Raw genomic sequence first — 23,360 nt, forward strand, 5'->3', positions numbered from 1 at the left:
TGAACCCAGATATGATGGTCCTTTCCAGGTTCTCCCAACAACTGCCACATCAGTCAAGGTGGCCGGGAAGAACATGTGGATACACGCCTCCCACTGCAAGAAAGTCCCTGTACCTGAGGAAGAGGCCAAGAGGACCAAACCATGATTCTGTATATACTTTTCATTGTAATCATTGTTCAGGCACAAGAGGTAGCCATCAGACAGAAAGATGGTATAACACAGTTCTTGTATAATTCATCCAACACATGTTGCCACCTTCATATCCTCCTGTGAAAAGATAATTCCAGGTACTGAGTACACGGTTCGAGCCAATGAAAGAACATTAGGCCTCATGACTGCGTATGTATGCGTTACTGATTCCTATTGGGTTAACAACTGTGATTCCTGGGGAGCAGTGAGTTGGAACACTGGAACAAACTGGGGGTACAGGCCTGAGAACGCCTTGAACAGAAAGGACAAAAATGGGAAGACACTCATAGATAGAATGACAATCAACAAGCACACAGATCAGTATTTCACCAAAGAGCTCAGGCTGACCATTGAGAATCCTAGCCCAGGAGACAGCGGGACCTATGGTTTGGGCCTATGATGGGGGAGTGGGTATTACAGTTTCAGAAAGACTTTCCAACTGAAAGAGATGTTTAATAACCCAGAGTGGGGGGTTCCCCTACCATCATCTAACTCTAACCCCCTGAGGCCCCACATACAAACATTAGGGGACATGGTGGCCATAGCAGTCCGTACTTTCGAGTACACCATGGCTGCAGAGACCGGGTTCTCAGATGAAGGTTTAGCCGAACAACTAGAAGCCGTTTCACACATGACCTTCCAAAACCGCATGGCCTTAGACATGGTCCTAGCTGAAAAGGGGGGTGTGTGCAAAATGATACCTGAAACAAGTACATGCTGTACCCATATCCCAGACAACACAGGCCCAAATGGTAAAGTGACCTTAGCCATCCAGAAACTTGAAGGTTTGTCCAAGGAACTAAAAAGGAATTCAGGGCTCTCCAACCCCTGGGATCAGTACTTCACCTGGATCAAGGAGGGATGGCAGGGAATTTTAACACAGATCGGAATAGCCATTCTGATAATTTTATTGACCCTAGCTGTCATGGTCTGCTGTGTTCTTCACTGCTTCAAGAAGTGTGTGGAAAAAGCTGTTGACCAATCTACTCCCACGTTTGTGAACCAAGAAATACCAGATGATGATGAAGATTATGTAAGACTTACTGGTAATTATGTGTTACACTCCATTACAGTCACTTTCCCCTGAGATGCAACACCATAGAGTTACAGGGATAGACAGCACCAGATTGTCCTCTAAACTGTATCGAGGGGGGTAATGAGTTAGTTGCGGCTCTTCTCTATAAACAGTCCAAAAGAGTTGCTGAAGGAGAATGGGCCAGGTGAGTAGGACTTTTAGTATGATGGACAGATTGAAATAGACACTTTCAAGGGGGGGCTGTAATGGATGTGGTTGGAATATCATGATGAAATGTCTATTCAAATATATATATATATATATATAAGTACATGCTTTATATGCCTGACATATATCAGCTTCTGTTTATCAACCTTAATCATATACAATAGATGTTTGCACACCCTTCCCTTACTGTGGAACTGAACTGCAAGAGTTAACAGAAGAATCGCACCTGCTCCGACGATACGCTCAAAAAGTTAACACCAACGTTTTAGAAGGAGCAAGAACATAGCTATGACCGGTTGCTACTTCCTCATATGGATGACCCAGCTGAAGCCTATACTTGGTCACAATATATATATATATATATATATATATATATATATATATATATATATATATATATATATATATATATATATATATTTTGTGGTTTTGTGGTTTGCATATTTGCATACGCCAGCCTTATCTGATAACGAAATGTCCGGCTGATAGTTTATAAGCCGCGATGGAAGGAAATAATAAAGAGAAGTATTATGCACTGAACTCGGTGTCTGCCTCAGTGAATTTTGCTTTAGTGTGGCCACACCCTGACATTACCAATTTATCAATTTGACCAGGGGCAGATATAAAAATATCGGACCTTGGTTCTGAGCCAAATCAATAGTACTCAAGGCCAGCTTAATTTCTAACCCCATCTGCAGAAAGTCAAGTATTCTACCTATGACATACTTCCTGGGGTGCCAACTCCTGGATTCACACCAGGAGATATATGCTTTCCAGACTCTATAATATATGATTCTGGAGGCCAGCTTCCTTGCATTAATCAAGGCAGATACCACTGAACCTGATAGCCCACGCTTCTTCAGAATATGGGCCTCAATAGCCAAACTGTTAAATTTAGCATTTGTAAGGCAGGATGGAATACTGGACCCTGCGAGAGGTGGTCTGGACATAGCGGTAGGGTCCATGGGTCCCCTACTGCCATCCTTATGATCTCTGCATACCAGGATCTTCTGGGCCACGCTGAGGCCACAAGAATCACAGACTTCCCTTCCTGCTTGATCCTGCAAAGAAGTTGTGGAAGCAGCAGAATAGGAGGGAATGCATAAATCAGTGAGAACTGATTCCATGGGAACACCAAGGCATCTGTTCTGCACACTAGCGTATCCCTTGTTCTTGACACAAAGTTGTCGATCTTTTTGTTGAACCTGGACGCAAACAGATCTACGTCTGGGATCCCCCATCTTTGGCATATTGTCAGGAAGACATCGGGGTGAAGGGACCATTCTCCCAGGAACAACTGCTGGTGACTCAAATAGTCTGCCTGCCAATTTTCTGTTCCTGGAATGAAGACTGCCAATTGGCAAGGTACATTGTTTTCTGTCCAAGTTAGTATATGGTTCACCTCTCTCTGGGCCACATGACTTCTTGTGCCCCCTTGGTGATTGATATAGGCCACGGCTGTGGCATTGTCGGATTGGATCCTGACAGGACAATTCTGTAACCTGAACGTCCAGGCCCTCAGGGCCAAGCACGCTGCCTGAATCTCTAGAATGTTGATGGATAAGGTCATTTCTGATCTGGACCATTTCCCTTGACCTGAAAGGCTGGCATCTGTTGTTACCACCTTCCAGTTAACTGGTAGGAAGGATTGTTCGTTCTTGTTCCAAGCCGATAGCATACTGTTTTGTAGCAGCCTCGAATGAAACTGAGCATAAGGAATGGTCTCGAATGAAACCACCATCTTTCCTAACAACCTCATGCAAAGTCGAATAGAAGGATTCTTCTTTGCCTTGACCACCTGAATCAGTTCCTTTATGGCACTTATCTTTGCCTGGGGGAAGAATACCCTTTTCTGGGCTGTATCTATGATCATACCCAAGTATTCTAAGCTCCTTGATGGTTTTAATGAAGATTTCTCTAGGTTGAGAACCCAACCTAGGTATTCCAGGTAGTTGACTGTGGTGATCCTACTTTGGTCTAAGCGGGCTACCGACTGGTCTATCAAGAGCAGATAGTCTAAGTAAGCTATAATCGTTATACCTTGGGCCCTTAATCTGGCTAGAGGAGGGGCCAGGACCTTTGTAAACACTCGGGGTGCAGTAGCTAGACCAAAAGGCAGAGCTACAAACTGAAAATGAATATTTTCTACCTCGAAACGTAGATATATCTGGTGAGCGGGGAAAATAGGCACATGGAGGTATGCATCCTTGATGTCGATTGACGCTAGAAGTTCTCCACCTTGTGGGATGGAGACTACTGATCGGATTGACTCCATGCAAAAAGAGCGGACATTCAGAAACCGGTTTAGATCTTTGAGATCTAGAATGGGTCTGACATCTCCATTTGGTTTTGGTACCGTGAAAAAGTTTGAATAAAACCCCAATCCCCGCTCTTCCATGGGGACCACCGAGATCACTTTTTGAGACAAAAGATGGTCTAATGCTTGAAAGAGAGACTTCTTTTTCTCTAGATCCCTGGGAACGTTTGACCTGAGAAAACAAGGAGACGGGAACTTTTGGAACTCTAGTTTGTACCCTAATTATTGAGGAAGTCACCCATCTGTCTCGACACTCCTCCTGCCAGACCCTTGAGAACTGCAGAAGTCTTCCCCCCACTCGAGAGAGAGGGGTGCCCCTTCATAAGGAGGCTTTAGTATTTTGTCTGGTAGGTTTCCTGCCCCAGGACTTCTTTTGTCCCTGGGGTTGACCTTGAGATTTACCTCCTAAACTTGACGGCAGAGGCCGTTGTGACTGCCTGGAGGCCGATGCCACTGGCACTGGAGAAGGAGCTTGTTTAAATGAAATACGTTTACTCCTTTTCCTAACTGGCAAAGTGTACTTTTTCCACTAGAACTTTTTTGGATGTATTTATCCAAATCATCCCCGAACAGCAGTTCACCGTGAAAAGGAAAAATTGGCCAGGAGCTTTTTGCATGGCGCTTCGGCTGACCAATTTTTCAACCATAAGATTCTACGCATATGTACCAGCCCAAGCATAAGGTCTGGAGAATAGGATCTCTTATAGCGTCTATTGCAAAACATAAAGCCCCTGGTAGCTCGGCTAAATTTTGGGCCTGCTGATCAGGAATAACCTTGAGCACCTGTTTAAATTGGTCTCTCAAGGATTGACATACACCAATTGCTGCCAGCGCAGGCTGAGTCATTGAACCTGCCAGAGAAAAAGTGCTTTTTAATAGGAATTCCAACTTCTTATCCGTTGGATCCCTAAGCATTTGAGCCTTGTCTACCGGACAAGTCAAACTTTTATTCACAGAGGATATAGCAGCGTCAATTGCTGGTATCTCCCACTTCTTAGTGCATTTTTCCTCCATAGGATAAAGTGTTGAAAACTTTTTAGGAGGAAAAAAAGCATATCTGGGTGATCCCACTCAGAATACATAAGTTTTTCCAGCAATGAATGGACAGGAAAGGCATGCACAGCTTGAGGAGGCTTTAGCGAACCCAAAGAAGTGGGCTTATCAACCGACTTAGTTAAGGGTAGCATAAATGTGGAATGGACCATATCAGTAAGAGATTGCAGCATCAATCTTTCAGATTGTGAAGCTGATCCTTCCGCATTTGACACCTCAGAAGAGGAGTCATCAGCCTCTTCACGGTCCCCTGAGAGAAATTTGTCTTCTCTTGACCCTAGTTCCTCAGTTTGAGGGTCCTGGATAATGGAAGGGGACCTATCGCATTTTGTCCCACACTGGGATGCGATTAAAGCCGCTAACCTTTCCTCCAAACCTATCATAGCTGAGGAACAAACTTCTTCAGTAATATAAACAGGGGCTGCAGTGTTGGAAACAGTTGCAACATTTGACAGTCCTGATGGCTCACTCTGACCAGCCACCTCAGATCTCTCAGGGGAGGATGCCATTGTAGAGATGAGTTTAGGCTTTTTTGAGCTTGAAGGAGTCCCTTTTGAGCCCTGTTTTTGGGGTGATTCTACCTCCCCTTCAGCCCGATGCACAAAATGCAGAGGTACTACCAGAAGAAATTGCACCCACTGCTTGAGCAAATAGTCCAGCAACTGCCGCTGCTATTAGTGTTCAGCCTGGTGCTTTAGTAAATGTGCCAAGGGAATGCCTGTGTCACCACTTACATGCCCCTTATTTGCTTGTGTCCCTCTGACAGCTGCAGCCAGCAAAATGGAGCTATTTAAGCGTACTCCTGTGCTGGACGTTGCTGCACACCAACGCTGCGATAAGCCACACCTCCTCCGTATTCCACCGTGCCCCCCTCTTTTCAAAAAGAGCGTTTTTAGCGCGCAAGCGCGGGTCTCCGATCCGACAGGATCGGCGTGTGTGGTGGTGGTGGGGGTCGCGGCGAGGAGGAGATCTTGTGACAAAAACCGCCATGCAGAGGCGGTGGAGAACGGAGCGGCATCCACTGATCATTCTGGCTTCCCCCTCTATCCAGGGAGAGGGAGAGAGCTTCTGGCCAGGTGGGGGGTGATTTTGGAAACTCCCCCCCCCCAACATCTTACCGGAGGCCTGGGACTGCTAGCCGGAGGGAAATCTGCAGCTTCTGCTGAGACAGCATGATCTGAGGAAAGCATGACAAGGTACATGCTCTATACAGTCCCCAGTGGTGACTTTTAGGCATGACAACATTTACTTTTAAAAGAGATAATTCATAAGAAAATTAAAAATTCCTTAGAATTCTCCACTTACCTTTCCCGCCGCAGAGATTCTGTGGTAAAACCAACAGACCCAATCTTGACCCCTCACGGTGGGTTCCGTTAAAAAACCTTCAGGAATCGGGGCCTCTTTTTATCGGGGGATCCCGTAAAGCACCTCACCAGAAAAACTTTATGGCTGAAAAAACCAAAGTACTGGGTCCCAGGGTCCAGCTCTCTAAAAAGATAAGCGTTATGGGCTAAACCTCGTTTCTTGCATAGCCTGCCCCAGCAAGGAATATTTCAGTGGAGCTAAGCATAGCACATCTTTACTCGTGACCAACACCTAAGACACTGGTGGAAAAAATAGGATTTTTATAACAGCTTACCTGTAAAATCCTTTTCTTGGAGTACATCATGGGATACAGAGCCACAGTAATTAATATATGGGTTATATGGCACTTTCAGGTGATGGACACTGGCACACCCTAGACAGGAAGTTCAATTCCCCATATAACCCCTCCCCTTACTGGGAGTACCTCAGTTTAGTAGCAAAGCAATACACGTGTAAACAAAGAGGGGAGGGACCTCTGTGTCCCATGATGTACTCCAAGAAAAGGATTTTTACAGGTAAGCTGTTATAAAAATCCTATTTTCTTTATCGTACATCACGGGACACAGAGCCAATTACTGTATGGGATGTCCCAGAGCAATGCCACCTGAGGGGACACAAACAAAATTAGGATGCAATCAGACCTGAGGACCTATACTGCTGCCTGCAGTACACTACGCCCAAAGGCGATATCCTCATGCCTTCTTACATCCACCTGATAGAATCTGGTGAAGGTATGGATTGAAGACCAGGTTGCGGCCTTGCAGATTTGAGCCATGGAGGCTTGGTGATACACTACAAACGAAGAACTAACAGCCCCTGGTGGAGTGCGCCTTGATTTGAAAAAGTAGAACTTTGCTCTTCAAACCATAAGCTTGAATAAGTACTTGCCAAATCCATTTGGCAACAGTGGATTTCGACGCTGCCTGTCCTTTCCTAGGACCCTTAGGCAGCACAAACAAAACATCTGTTTTGCGAACCTGAGAAGTCGCCTCCAAATAGATTTTGACTGCTCTTACTACATCCAAAGAATGTAGTGACTTTTCTTCCTTAGAACAGGGTTCTGGAAAAAATGAAGGTAAAACAATATCCTGGTTTAGGTGAAAACCTGAAACCACCTTTGGCAGAAAGCTAAGATGAGGACGCAATACTACTCCATCCTTGTGAATGATTAAATATGGCTCTTTACAAGAAAGAGCCGCCAACTCTGATACCCTTCTTGCAGAAGAAATGGCTACCAGAAAAACTAGCTTCCTTGTCAAAAGGACTAAAGGAATATGTTGCATCGGCTCAAAAGGCTGTTTCTGTAACGCAGCTAGAACTAAATTCAAGTCCCAAGGGTTCAGGGGTGCTCTAACCGGTGGATTAAGCCATATTACCCCCTGTATAAAGCTTCGGACCAAAGAATGCGAAGCAAGCGGACGTTGAAACAATACCGATAAGGCCGAGACTTGGCCCTTGATAGTACTCAAGACCAGTTTCATCTCTAACCCCATCCCCAAGGATTCTTCCTATGACATACTTTCTAGGATGCCAACCCCTGAGTTCACACCAAGAAACATATGTCTTCCAGACTCTATAATAAATAACTCTGGAAGCTGGCTTCCTTGCATTAATCAAAGTAGATATCACTGAGCCTGAAAGCCCATGATTCTTCAGAATGTGGGTTTCAATAGCCAAACTGGTAAATTTAGCATTTGTAAAGTAGGATGGAACACTGGTCCCTGCGATAGAAGGTCTGGACATGGTGGTAGGGTGCATGGGACCCCTACCACCATCTTTACCATTTCTGCATACCAAGATCTTCTGGGCCACAAGAACTATCGACTTCTTTGCCCACTTGATCCTGCGAAGAAGTCGGGGTAGAAGCAGAAAAGGAGGGAATACATAAATCAGTGAGAACTGATCCCATGGGGTCACCAACGCATCTGTTCTGCATGTGAGTGGATCCCTTGTTCTTGACACAAAGTCGTCGACTTTGTTGTTGAACCTGGACACAAACAGATCTACGTCTGGGATCACCCATCTTTGGCATATAGCCAGGAAGATGTCTGGGTGAAGGGATCATTCCCCCCGGGAACAACTGCTGGCGACTAAGTAGTCAGCCTGCCAGTTCTCTACTCCTGGAATGAAGATTGCCGATATGCACGGCACATGCTTTTCTTCCCAGGTTAGGATCTGGTTTACCTCTCCCTGGGCTGCCTGACTTCTGGTACCCCCCTGTTGATTGATATAAGCCACTGCGGTGGTATTGTCGGATTGAATCCTGACAGGAGAATTCTGCAAGCTGAATGTCCAGGTCCTTAGGGTTAGGTACGCTGCCCGAATCTCTAAGACGTTGATGGGCAAAGTCCTTTCAGTTCTGGACCATTTCCCTTGGACTGATGTCTCTTCCAGGACTGCTACCCAACCTGAAAGGCTGGAATCTGTTGTTACCACCTTCTTGGTAACTGGTAAGAAGGATTTCCCCTTCTGCAGATTCTTGGGTATCCTCCACCAACCGAAGCACTGACGCACTTTTGGCGACAAACGCATTGGAAAATCTAGTGCTTGGATCTTCTTGTTCCAAGCAGACAGGATACTGTTTTGCAGCAGTCTCGAATGAAACTGAGCATAGGGAACTGCTTCGAATGAAGCCACCATCTTCCCCAACAACCTCATACAAAGGCAGATAGAAGGACCCTTCTCTGCCCTGACCACCTGAACCAGCTCCTTTATGGCGCTGATTTTTGCCTGGGGTAAGAACACCCTCTTCTGGTCTGTATCCATAATCAGACCCAAGTACTCTAATCTTCTTACTGGTTTTAAAGAAGATTTCTCTAGGACCCAACCTAGGTATTCCAGGCTGTGGTGACCATGCTTTGGTCCAGGCGGGCTACCGACCGGTCTATCAAGAGCAGGTCGTCTAGGTATGCTATTATCGTTATACCATGAGTCCTTAATCTGGCCAGAGGAAGGGCTAGAAGTTTTGTAAACACCCAAGGTGCAGTAGCTAGACTGAAAGGCAAGGCTACAAACTGAAAATGAAGTTTTTCTACTTCAAAACACAAATATTTCTGGTGAGCAGGAAACACAGGTACATGCAGGTATACATCCTTGATGTCGATTGATGCCAGAAGTTCTCCTCCTTGTAGGAAAATAGCGAATTTTCAGGAACTGGTTTAGATCTTTCAGAGCTAGAATGGGCCTGACATCTCCATTTAGTTTTGGCACCATGAAAAGGTTTGAACAAAACCCCAACCCCTGCTCTTCCATGGGGACCATTATGATCACTTTTTGTGACAAAAGTAAGTCTGACGCTAGAAAGAGAGACTTTTTTTTCTCTGGATCTTTGGGGACATTTGACATGAGGAAACGGGGAGACGGGAATTCTCGAAACTCTAGTTTGTATCCTAGAGCTATTGTGGAGACCACCCATCTGTCTCGAAATTCTTCCTGCCAGACCCTTGAGAACTGCAGAAGTCTTCCCCCCACTTGAACGAGCGGGGGCGCCCCTTCATAAAGAGGCTTTAGCATTTTGTCTTATGGATTTTCTCCCCCAGGATTTCTTTTGTCCCTGGGGTTGACCCCAAGGTTTACCTCTTGAACCTGACGGTGGAGGCCGTCACGACTGCCTGGAGGCTGATGCCCCTGGCACTGGAGAAAGAGCCCGTTTAATGAGGGACGTTTACTCCTTTTCTTAACTGGCAAAAGGGTACTTTTCCCACTTGATATTTTTTGGATATATTTGTCCAAATCATCCCCAAACAGCTTTTCACCACGGAAAGGAAAACCAGCCAAGAGCTTTTTGCATGGCGCTTCGGCTGACCAACTTTTCAACCATAACATTCTGCGCATATGAATCAATCCAAGCGTAAGGCAAGAGGTTTGAATAATAGAATCTCTGATTGCGTCAATTGCAAAACACAAAGCTGCTGGCAGCTCAGCTAACTCCTGGGCCTGCTGTTCAGGAAAAACCTTGAGCATCTGTTTCAAATGGTCTCTCGAGGATTGACATACCCCAATTGCCGCCACTGCAGGTTGAGCCACTGAACCGGCCAAGGAAAAAATATCTTAACAGGAATTCCAATCTCTTATCAGTTGGATCCGTAAGCATTTGCGCATTGTCAACCGGACAAGTCAAACTTTAATTCACAGAGGATATAGCAGCATCAATTGCTGGTATACGTCGCATCTTAGTGAATTTTTCCTCCATAGGATAAAGTGTTGAAAACTCTTTAGAAGGGAAAATATGCTTGTCTTGGTGACCCCACTCAGAATATATAAGCTTTTCCAGCAATGAATGTACAGGAAAGGCACGCAAGGCTTGAGGAGGCTTTAGTGAACCCAAACAAGAAGTGGGCTCTTCAACCGACTCAGTTAAGGGTAGCTTAAATGTGGAGCGGACCATTGCAGTAAGAGAATGCACCAACAACTTCTCAGCATGTGCAGCTGGAGAAGGTCCTTCCCCACGTGATCCCTCAGAAGAGGAGTCAGTCTCTCCATGGTCCCCTGAGGGGGATTCATTTTCCCCCTCCCACTGTTCCTCCATTTGAGGATCCTGGGTGCGCTTTCTTCCACTCTGTGAAGATGCGATTAAAGTCGCTAACCTTTCCTCTAATCCACTGATAGTTGAGGAAAAAACCTCCTCAGTTACATAGACAGGGGCTGAAGTGTCGGAAGCAATTGCAGCCCCTGATGGCTCACCCTGACTAGCCTCCCTAGATTTTTCAGGGGGGGGTGGTGTTGCAGATGGGGGGTCCTTAGGGCCTGAGGGTGACTCTTTTGTGCCCTTATTTTTTGCGGTTTTAAGCTCAGCCTGATGCAAAGTAAATGTGTCCTGGGAATGCCTGTGTCAATCAACACTTACATGCGACCCGTCTGCTCTGTGTCCCTCCTTTAGCTGTATGCACCTGAAAAAAGGTGCACTTTATAGCTACACAGCCCGCGTTGTGGGCGGTGAAGCATGCCAATGCCGCTAAACCCCGCTGCCCCTTTCCTCCGACCACCCACTGCGCCCCCCCCTCATCTTTTTCAAAGATATAGCTTTCACGCGCGAGCAGGCTCCGATATGTGGAGGAGGGCTGGAGTGGAGGAGAGGAGAGCCGCCGGATGGAGGACCACCGCAATGGCGGCGGCAGCAGGAGCGGCATGGCACACCGCCGACTGAGCCACGCTCTGCCTCCTGGGGTGAAGCTGTCCAGGTGTGGGAACATTCCCAAAAGGAAAAAAAAAACCCTACTCTACGTCTTACCTGGGGCTAGGGCTGGAGGAAGCATGCAGCTTGACACAGAGGCGAGACTGACAAGAATGGAATCAGGTACGTGCTCTTGACAGGCCCCGGTGGTGACTATAGGCATGACAACATTTACTTTAAGGGAGAAATACCCACAAGAATTAGAAAAATTCCTAGGAAATCTCCCTTACCTTATCCAGCTGCAGGGTTCTGTGGTAACAGACTCAATGTTCACCTCTCAGGGTGGGCTCTGTTAAAAAACCTTCAGGGACTGGGGCCCCCCTTTTATCGGGGGATCCACAGCCCTGGACCTGTAAAAATCACCCCGCCAGGAATATGACTGAAAAAAAACAAATACTGGATCCTGGGGTCCAACTCTCTAAAAAGAGAAGCGTTACAGATAAAACCTTGTTTCTTCGAACACGAGGCCCGGGTACCATTCAATTCGGCCTGGAAAAGACACTTTGAATGGATCCGATTGCATGGCTTGCCCCAGTAAGGAATATTCCAGCGGAGCTCAGCACAGCACATCTTTACTCGTGACCAACACCTAAGACACTGGCGAAAAAACTGAGGTACTCCCAGTAAGGGGAGGGGTTATATGAGGAATTGAACTTCCTGTCTAGGGTGTGCCAGTGTCCATCACCTGAAGGTGCCATATAACCAATACAGTAATTACTGTGGCTCTGTGTCCCGTGATGTACGATAAAGAAAACGGAGGTACTCCCAAGTAGTGGGAGGGGTTTATATAGAGAGTGGATTTCCTGTCCTAGGGTGTGCCAGTGTCCATCACCTGAAGGTGGCCTATAACATACATCGTAACTACTATGGCTCTGTGTCCCGTGATGTACGATAAAGAAATAAACTTTTAATAGATCAGATGTGCAGGAGAGGCGTCCAGAGGGTTGAATGAGGCAGCCAGGGAGGGAGAGATGTCAGGGTTTTGTTGAGTGTGTTGAGGGGCAGCTTTTCTCCTCCTAGAATCTATGATACATGCATGTTTTTAGCCCTCAAATGCTTACCATTACATTATCGATATTAAACCTAATTTTTGACATAATTGCTCAATTAAATAGTGTATTGAGATTGACCTGGAAATGGGAGACATCTTGTAAGGACGTTATTCCACTGCATAGCTTAGTGCTACCTGCAAATACTGAAATGGTACTTTTAATCCTGGACTCTATATCATTTATAAAGATGATAAAAAGTAAGTTTCAACACTTAACTTTGGGGTACACCACCAATAATCTTACACCATTCAGAGTACGAATCAATCTCTATTCTTGAAGCACCCAAACCCGGTGGTTGAGAATGGGTGGATGTGGGCAAAGGGGGCTGTCAATCACAGCCAGTGAGGAGAGAACGAGCGGTGATGCCAATTATTGCTCTGTGTGTCTATGCACATGCAGAGCCAGCTCTGAAGTGAGCTTGCACAAGTGCCCCCATAGCAAGCGGCTTGCCTTGGTGGGCACTCAGTGTGTGTGTGTGTGTGTGTGTGTGTGGTGTGTGTGTGTGGTGTGTGTGTGGGGGGGGACCAAGAGCGCCAGCAGGGAACCTGGAGGATCGGGGCTGCTCAATTTCTTAAAAAAAAAAAAAAAAGGGTTTACAATCACTTTAAATATAACACACACAAGAGGGCGCCTCCATCTAGGTGTAGCAATTTATTCTTGGTGGAAGTACAGCTGTTAAGCTTCAGGCTGGAATATAAGCAACAGCAGCTTCCAGAAGTAGCAAGGTGGCTGCAGCTCCAAACAGCACCTCTCTCGACTGGGTTCCTATGGTTTGATAAAGGGGTGCTCCTGTCTGCCCTGAAACATGTAGTCACACCCCCTCCACTTCCTTTCACTATAACCCAGCCGAGAGAGGTGCTGTTTAGAGCCACCGCCTTCTTGCTACTTCTGAAAGCTGCTGTTGCTTATGTTCCTAAAGCTTCACAGCTGTACTTCCATCAAGAACTCAGTCAGCCACCTGCCTGCAAAGCTCTGCAGCCTCACGGTGATCCTTTTGGAGGTCTATATATTTGTTTATGACAAGCCTTTGTCCACTTTTAACTAGCAAGTGAATTTCTAGTGTCTTTTATTCCTTTGAATAAATTGCTACACCTAGATGGAGGCGCCCTCTTGTGTTTGTTTATAAGTCCCCATTCACACTGAATGCAGCTTTGAAATTGCGCTACTTCAGCTCGATTTCAAAGCTGCCGCTCAGTGCGATTTCATGTGCGGCTTGCCGACATCTGTGTAACTTCAAGCACAGATGTCTCTGCAAGTCGCACATAAAATTGCCAAAGATAGTGACGGAACCATTTTCAAATTTGTGCAAGATGGAGTTGCATCAATTTGAATGGTTTCATAGGCACAAATAGGGTGCGACTTGGCATGCGATTTTAAACTGCCAAATCACATGACAAGTCGCACCGTTGGGAACAGGGGATTACAGGTGCATTAGGTTCTCAAGACCTAATCTGAGAGGAGCTGCATCTACTTCTCCTGGTGTTCCCTACCACTCACCTGGCCCTCTTACGTGACCCTTTACATGACGGTTGGGTTCTAGTCAGCGTAATTACACTTTTATTATCATACTGTATATATTCTGTGTGTGGTTTCTTGACAATTACCATAACTCGTTATCTCCTCTACATATACTTCACTGTGATTATTTACAATGATAACATAAGAACTGCATTGCAAGGCATTTTAGTTAGTTCTTTGCAATTTTTCCTTACAACTAAAACAAGAAAATAAACAACTGCCGCAGACTGTATGGCAACATGGTAAATGAATTTGAGGTTAATAAACTGAGCTCTGGAAAGTGTGCCCTGAAAAAGAAAAGGCAAGCCTAGGGCAAAGTACTGGTCCCCAGTAATACCTGTGACTTACCATAAGTGGTAAAAAAGACTGGTGCAGAGGCAGATGTATTTGACTTTCAATTTATTATTACAGGTGTGCTTTAAGAAGTAGAAAAAAGGACTCTAATCTCTAATGTGAAGGGAAAGTTATTTATTTCACATTGGCTATTCAACTGTAAACTTCAACTATGAGGTTTATCAGAGCATAGAAACCAAGTACATAAAAGTAAAGGACATTGGCACAGAGAAGGAATTTTAAAAGGTGTAAAACTCTGTGTATAAAATTAAAGTTTTATTTAAAAAAAAATCCTGCAAAGGAGACTGGGTTAAATTATTGCCAGCATGTACAAGCACAATAAAGCAAAACATTTTCTGTGGATAATCCCTATAATAAGATTCTGTGAAGAACACAATGAAAATCTAATGCAGACTTAAATATATTCCTTTGGTTCTACTCTGAAATGGTATAAAACGCATCTAATCACACAAGCTGCAAATTCACAACTTGTACAATAAGAAATGACAGCCGCTTCTATATTGACAAAAGGCCTAAGGAATACACAGCGATATCTAAGGACTGTAATATTAATAACTAGAAAAGCTGGAAAGGAAAAAATTGAAAAACAAAGAAATAAAACCCGCATCTCACAAAGGTTGCTTCAACACAAATAGTTTGTTTAAAACAAAACGAGTAGGTGGATATGAATCAGACGACAACATTTTTTCGGGCAAGAAACAGAAATGCCTGCAGTAACAAACTGATAATTTAATTCAATGCAGACAAGTCATTTAAGGGCTGCATCAGAGCAAAATAAGGTTTTAGTAATTATTCTTTTTACTCTGTATGCACAAAAATACTATTGAAGACAAATTTTCACCCAAAAATGTACACTATAGCTACTTGTAATATATCATCTAATCGATTAAGAAAAAGAATATACATTTATGCCAAAGTGGTTGTAAAGGTTCGCATTAAAAAATAAATAACAAACATGTTATACTTACCTGCTCTGTGCAAGGTAAGCACAGAGTGGCCCCGATCCTCCTCTTCTGGGGTGCCCCGTTGGCGCTCCTCCTCTTCATCGGGTGCCCCCACGGAGAGCCGCTTTCATTGTCATATTCATGCGTCCCATTGACACAGACAGCAGGACTGGGCCCCGCTCTTGTTTCCCTGGATTTAAATGACAGCAGTGGGAGCAAATGGCTCCTGCTGCTATCAATCTATCCAATGAGGACAGAGACAGCAGTTAGAGCCACTGAGCCACCGGGCTGGAACGGGTGGGTTCAGTTAAGAAAAAAAAAAGAAAAAAAGGGGGGGGGGGGGGGGGCTCTGGGGGCAACTGTAGCAAAGAAGGTCTTTCACCTTAATGCATAGAATGCATTAAGGTGAAAAACCATGAGACTTTACAAATCCTTTAAAAAACAAAAAAATTGCAATATTTTGCAGATATTCGTAGATGTATGCAAATCACACCATTGGTAAAATATAATAAACTATTGATGAGGTGTGAAGCCTATGGCTGCTTAATTGTCTTGGATACTTAAAGAGCAATATCTTCCTGCCATTACTCTCAACTCTTTTCCTGTCCACAACAGTGTTTTCCAGCACCTCCTGTCGCATTCTACATAACAAAAAAAAAAAAAAAGACTTACCAGAAACGGTTATTGTGACAAATACAACTAGTTTATTTTGCAACACTATACACAATAAATTCAAAAACAGCAGAAACCCAGCGCAATAAATCAGTAGGGCATGTCTTTATAAAAAAAATGGTCGAGGAGCAGTCATACATCACGCTTAAAATTGGAGGGGAATAAGGGGAAGTTCAGTCCAAAGGCTCTGTGCCCCGACCCACAGATTTCCATGGTCGAGCTGGAAGAGCCAGGAGGGAATGACCATTCAAAATTTGGCTGGAAAGAATGTAAAAGCCATAGAAAGAATGCCGCCAGCATCTGATGGTTCACAGCATCCATGCTGTTCTTGAGCACAGGAGGAAATCCTTTCCAGGTGATGCATGGAGTTGCCAATCTGGCAATTGCATCTGGATTGGTGCATGAAGCCTCCAGACTCAGCTTTTCTCAACTCCTCTCCAACTGTGTGATGTTTGTCTCCTCTCTAATTTTGTGACAATTTCATAAGGATTTATTGTTCCATTTTTCTGCTGTTTTTGAGTGTCTGTACCCTAGGTGTCTGGACAGTGCCAGTACATAACGCTTTTCTTGATTTTCTATACATATTAAATGTTTCTCAAAATTACTCTTTGATAATAAAGGAATCCTACTTACAGTCATAGCTTACCACCCATTTTCTGCCAGCTATTCCCAGGAAATACTTCAATGTTCTTTCACACACCAGATATTCATCTGCAAGAAACAACAAGAAATGGTAACTAAATCCTAACCAGAGAGGTACTTCTTCTATAAAAGACAATTTCAGTAAAACACAAGCCTAATTATTACCAAAACACAAGGGGGACAAACACAAAGGAGTCAAAATACAAGGGGACCAAATGTAAGCTTACATAGGTCTGGCCTCAAAATTTCAAGTCCTGAGCTATTAGCCAGGTCTCAAGGGTTACTCACCACCAGTTGCCCCACCAAACCCCTACCCTGCCCCTACTCACGCCCTCATAAATGATCTCATGAAATGACACTTAAATGTTTTATGCGGAATTAAGTTAATTAAGTAGGCGAGTGGAAAATTTGAGGGCTGCATTATAATGCATGTGCTTCCACTGTAGAGGCTCTCAAAACCTGTTTTTAATGCACAGACAGGAAAATTTGGTTATTTAGCAGGCTGGTCGGTAAGTTGAGCAAGGAATTTCTCCCGTTTTTCTTTGACCTCCCGCAGTACACCTCTACCTCCAACGCCTCCCGCAGTACACCCCTACCTTCAAGGCCTCCTGCAGTACACCTCTACCTCCAATGCCTCCCCAAGTACACCTCTACCTTCAATGCCTCCCGCAGTACACTTCTACCTCCAACGCCTCCTGCAGTACACCTCTACCTCTAACACCTCCCCCAGTACACCTCTACCTCCAAAACCTCCCCACAGTACACCTGTACCTCCAACACCTCCCCACAATACACCTGTACCTCCAACACCTCCCCACAGTACACCTCTACCTCCAACACCTCCCCACAGTACACCTCTACCTCCAACACCTCCCCACAGTACATCTCTACCTCCAACACCCCTACCCCTGCCAGTTCTTCAATGCCTCCACTCTCCATCACACCTATGTCTCCAATCCCTTCTCCCCCTAGCACACTTCTACCTATAAATCTTCTTTCCAGTATGTCTCTGCCTCCAATGCCCCCCCCCCCCCCCCAGCAAACCTGTGCTTTTAATGACCCCCCCCCAGCACACCTTGTCTTCCAATCTCCCCTCTCCAGGACACCTGTGCCTCCAATTCCACAAGACCCCCCCCCCCAATCTATCATACCTATGCCTCCAATTCCAGTACCCTCCCCCAAATCTATCATACCATATGATTGAGGGGAGGGGGGTTGGAATTTGAAGCATAGGTATGATAGATTGGGGGGGGGGGGTATGAATCAGACCTATGCCTCCGATTAACCCCCCCCCTCAATCTATCATACCTATGCCTCCAATTTCAGCCCCCCCTCAATCCAGGCTTGCTCTCAAACCTCCCTTACTCCCAGCAAACCTCTTGCTTAATCCCCTGATATACTATGCCTCCAGAACATCACAGCAGTGTCACACTTACCATTCTCCTGCAGCCACGGGGGTCAGGCATCGGTGCACATCTGTGGGTGGACTGAAAGGGTTTGAGCCTGCCAACTTAGGATACATGCACCGCCCCTCTCCTTAGATGTGAGACAGGTGGAGAGGAGCGGTCCCAGGCTGCTAAATGTTTTGCAAAGCTCGCACTGCGAGCCTGTGCAGTGCGGGGAAGTGTGGCAGGTGGAGAGGGGCGGTACCAGGCTGGTAAATGATTTGCAAAGCTCACACTGCGAGCCTGTGTGGGGCGGCAGGGATGTGTGTAATTCCTATGGAATTGGCCGCACTGGGAGTGTGCGCACGGGGGGGATGGGCACTGGATACATTCCCGGTACAGCACAGCTCTGTCCATACTCGCACTCCTCAAAATTTCACTAGCCAAATGCGAGCAGAATTTTTGAGGGCTGCTGTAGGTAATCAAAATGACTCTGTGCTGTCGTGATACCTGGAACTAATATTGATTGTCAAACAAATTTTAATGTATTACAAACAACTGTCCTATTGATACTAACAATATTATTAGGGCTACAGGCCTGAATTATATACTAAACAAAAACATATGTTTATGGTGATCCTTTTAAAAAATACCTTTCACATAATGGTTTTTTGAGCATTTGTCAAATCTGCCTGAAAAAACATTTAAAGCTTGCACAGTTTTCTGTAAAATGTTATTCTAGTTATTTATAGTGTTAAAAAAATGCTACAGTCCAAATTTTAAAGGTTCATTTATCTCAAAACATTTATCAGTGTTGCATAACGTTAACAAGTCTAATTGCCTTTTTGAGAACTTTGGTAGAGAGATCTCTACTTGAATTTCCACTTCCACCTATTATAGTCATCAGAAGTCTCATGGACTCACTCTCGATGTTGGATTTGTAAAATCCTTTTCTTTGAAGTACATCTGGGGACACAGAGCCATAGTAGTTACTATGTGGGTTATAGGCCACCTTCAGGTGATGGACACTGGCATGCAATAAGACAAAAAGTGCACTCCCTATATAACCCCTCCCACTACTGGGAGTACCTCTGTTTTGTAGCAAAGCAATACACGTGTATACCAAGAAGGGAGGGACCTCTGTGTCCCCTGATGTACTTCAAAGAAAAGGATTTTACAGGTAAGCTGTTTTAAAAATGCTATTTTCTCTTCATACATCAGGGGACACAGAGCCATAGTAGTTACTATGTGGGATGTCCCATAGCAATGCCAACAGAAGGGAGGGAGACAACAAAAGTAGGGCACCAAGAGACTAGAGGACATATACTGCAGCACACTGCGCCCAAAGGCGATATCCTCATGACCTTTTACATCTACTTGACAGAATCTGCTAAATGTATGGATTGAAGACCAAGTTGCGGTCTTGCAGATCTGAGCCATGGAGGCTTGGTGATGCACTGCCCAAGAAGCACTAACAGCCCTGGTGGAGTGCGCTTTAATATGAAAAGGAGGAATTTTTCTCTTTAAATCATAAGCTTGAACATACACTTGACGTATCTATTTAGAAATGGTAGATTTTGACGCCGCCTGTCCTCTTTTAGGACCGTCTGGCAACACAAACAAAACATCTGTTTTACGAATCTGAGCAGTCGCTTTAAAATAGACCTTGAACGCTCTCATCACATCTTGAATTAGTTCAAAAGGCTGTTTTTGTAAAGCCAACAGGACTAAAAATAAGTCCCAAGGGTTCAGGGGTGACTTAACTGGGGGATTATTGCACATTACCCCCTGGATAAAGGTTACGAACCAGAGAGTGTGAAGCAAGTGGTCATTGAAAAACCACTGATAAGGCCGACACCTGGCCCTTGATAGTGCTCAAGGCCAGCTTCATTACTGATACCATCTGTAGGAACTCAAGGATCATTAAGATATATTTCCTGGGGTGCCAACCCCTGGATTCACAACAGGAGACATATGCTTTCCAGACTCTAGAACATATGATTCTGGAGGCCGGCTTCCTAGCATTAACCAAGGTAGAAACTACTGAAGCTGACAGTCCATGGTCCTTTAGAATGTGGGTCTCAATAGCCAAAGCGTTAAATTTAGCGTTTGTAAGATAGGATAGAACACCGGATCTTGCGAGAGAAGGTCTGGCCACAGGGGCAGGGTCCAAGGTCCAAGATCTGGGCCATGCTGGGGCCACCAGAATCACCTCCTTTCTCTCTTGCTTGATCCTGCGTAGCGCTAAAAGAAGTAAAACACCATGTGTGGTATAAAGTAAATGTCTCTGCAAACATATATAAATGTCCCAATGGTGGAGTGTTGTCAGAAAAAGTCTATGACAAATACAGTGCAATCAGTGTAGAAATTCCATCAGCTTTCCAAATATCCGCTCGGATGTCATCAAAGCAATAGGTGGATGTAGGTACGCTTACCGGAACTGCTGGACTCTACTGCCATCAGCATAGAGTCAGTCGAGCTGTATGCCACCAAGGGCAGATGTATGAAGTGGTCAAGGACCGATGGAATGTCTGCGAGCCAAGATGTCACCGCTGGATCACCAGGAAGGAAGCCCGGACCGGTTCCAAGGTTCAAACATTTTCTCTAATCCCGGAATTATGTGGAAAAAAAGGGGAATGCCTGATGGTCTGGCCACAGATATCCAGCCCAGGGATAGACGTGCTGCCTAAAAGCAGGCAAGCACAAAGATGAAGACTTTATGCGCAGCTAGCCACTCCCCTCCCCGGCAAGGAACTCCCCCAACGTCAAACAGCGCAGACACTGGAGCGAAACGGAGGCCTCCTCCAGTGCAGCGGCACTAGCCGCCCACAGCTGCTGGGGACGCCGCCGTCCACGTGTCTGCGCGATGGTAAACACAATGCCGACACCGGGACCGATGTATCGTGCACGGCGTGGAAGAATGACACAGACGTGCGGAGGGGAACCCTCCCCGATCCCCTGAGACTGATGGAGGGAGGAGGGAAAAGGGGAGGAACTCCGCCATACGTCGCAGCTCTCGGACACGGAAACCAAAGGTAACCATGGAGACACGGACCCCCTGTCAGAGGCACACTGCAAGACTGCAAAAATGGGAAAAAGGAAGAGTAAAAAAGAAAAAGAAAAGTGATTAAAGGATGCATGTAAACAAGGTAAATGAAGGACATGTGTCATACTAGACCACCTCCATTGGGGGGGCAAACGATTCAGGGCAAGTGTCCTGTGGACTAATATCCATGTTGGTGAGATTTCCCTAAGGCCTCAAAGCACACCTCCATCCCTAAATCGAGTTTGAGGAGAGAAAAGTTGGGACTTTAAATGAGACTACGTCTCCATCCCTATGCATACAGAAACAGGAAGAGGTGGGACTTTGAATGAGGTGAGCAAAAAAGGCAGAGGGATAAATCCCCATGTAACAAACCATTTATTGATTGACAATAGCCTGGTGGCACAATGATGGTCCAAGTAAGTATAAACAATTACATAAAATACATATGCATCCTCATAAATACATGGTAAACATGGTGGCAAAATTCCCAAATAATGCAGGGCACAACTACTTGAGAGTTGAAACATCCATTAAAACGCACAAGATCACAGCATGGTGTGTAAATGCCTGTAGATGTATGGAACTAATAAGGAATTAACGATGATGTGGTGCATGTGATACGTCCGACGCGTTTCATGTATCAAACACTCTTCAGGGGCGGTTTAAGCACCAACGTCTAAATGGGAAAAAAAGAAAAAGAGGGAAGGAAAAAAGAAAAAGGGTCCAAATGAGTAAAGTGCAATGTGCATTAAGGAAGGGAGATATGCATGTAGGAAAAGCAAAAAGCCATGAATCCTAGATGTATACTCACATGCCAAAGGAGTGCAGCTCCATAGTCACAGGGCACGGATTGAGTCAGGTCCGGGAGCTGAGGGGGGTGCTCGGAGAGGGGAGGAAGGGCCAGGCGCACACAAGAGGTCCCCCTAGAGTGGTATGTCCTCATTGGTATGGAAGGAGGGAGATGGTTCTGTGGTAATAGAAGTAATCTGTATAAGGTGTGCTCCTAATTGACAGGAGACCCAAATCACAAGTGTGCATGGATGAACATATATAATGACCCCCTTACCTGTGGATAGTGGGTAAATGGCCACAGATATCCAGCCCAGGGATAGACGTGCTTCCTGAAAGCAGGCAAGCACAAAGATGAGGACTTTATGCGCAGCTAGCCACTCCCCTCCCCGGCAAGGAACTCCCCCCCAATGTCAAACAGCGCAGACACTGGAGCGAACGGAGGCCTCCTCCAGCGCAGCGGCACTAGTGACCTGTGACTATGGACCCCATGGAGCTGCATTCCTTTGGCATGTGAGTATACATCTAGGACTCATGGCTTTTTGCTTTTCCTACATGCATATCTCCCTTCCTTAATGCACATTGCACTTTACTCATTTGGACCCTTTTTCTTTTTTCCTTCCCTTTTTCCCATTTAGACGTTGGTGCTTAAACCGCCCCTGAAGAGTGTTTGATACATGAAATGCGTCGGGCGTATCACATGCACCACATCATCGTTCATTCCTTATTAGGTCCATACATCTACAGGCATTTACACAACGTGCTGTGATCTTGTGCGTTTTAATGGATGTTTCAACTCTCAAGTAGTTGTGTCCTGCATTATTTGGGAATTTTGCCACCATGTTTACCATGTATTTATGAGGATGCATATGTATTTTATGTAATTGTTTATACTTACTTGGACCATCATTGTGCCACCAGGCTATTGTCAATCAATAAATGGTTTGTTACATGGTGATTTATCCCTCTGTCTTTTTTGCTCACCTCATTCAAAGTCCCACCTCTCTTTTTTTTTTTTGCCACATCAGCGAGAAGATTTACCATGGGAATAAGTTTTTCAAATAGATATTCAAAAATACTTCCCTTTTATCATCACATCATTATGGCTTTTGGTCTGTTTCATTGATTGGAATATTTCATAACACAGAAAATAAGAGAATAACAAACCCCCCCCATCTATTTCTACTATTTACCTTTAATTTCTTGCTCCCTACCCCCCCTCCCCTCCCCGAGACCGTACCTCCTCCCTCCTCGCGATTTCTCTTGAGTTTCCCATTGCTCCCCCTGAGTCGGGATCTGCCCTCTTTGCTACTCAAGTTATCCATATCTCAGCTGCTCTTATAGATTTTTTAATTTTTTCCCACACTCCCCACTTTATCCTATAGTCCTCCATTTTTATCCCTTCACTGAACCTTAAGTACTCTAAATCCTGTATCTCATTTATTTTATTTATCCATTCCCTCATGGTTGGTCTTTCTTTTCTTTTCCAGTTTTTAGAGATTAGGCTTTTGGCTGCATCTATAAGATGGGGCAGAAGTGTTCTGAGATAGGCCCTAGTGGGCATCTCGCTCAAATGGAATAGAAGAACCCTAGGGTCTTTTGGCAGATCAAAATTTGT

At 45.1% G+C, this 23,360-nt stretch overlaps 1 protein-coding gene across 2 annotated transcripts in view; it reads right to left on the bottom strand.

The window, feature by feature from the left end:
* Positions 1 to 23,360, bottom strand: part of BRCA1 (BRCA1 DNA repair associated) — a 589,423-nt gene that overhangs the window by 121,751 nt on the left and 444,312 nt on the right. For both annotated transcript variants that reach the window (XM_073608372.1, XM_073608370.1), the window contains one exon: positions 16,514 to 16,591. In XM_073608372.1, the coding sequence (XP_073464473.1) occupies positions 16,514 to 16,591 (78 nt within the window). The remainder of the gene's footprint in view (positions 1 to 16,513; positions 16,592 to 23,360) is intronic.

This window comes from Aquarana catesbeiana, linkage group LG12, assembly GCF_042186555.1.
Source record: "Aquarana catesbeiana isolate 2022-GZ linkage group LG12, ASM4218655v1, whole genome shotgun sequence".
NCBI classification, from domain to species: Eukaryota; Metazoa; Chordata; class Amphibia; order Anura; family Ranidae; genus Aquarana; species Aquarana catesbeiana.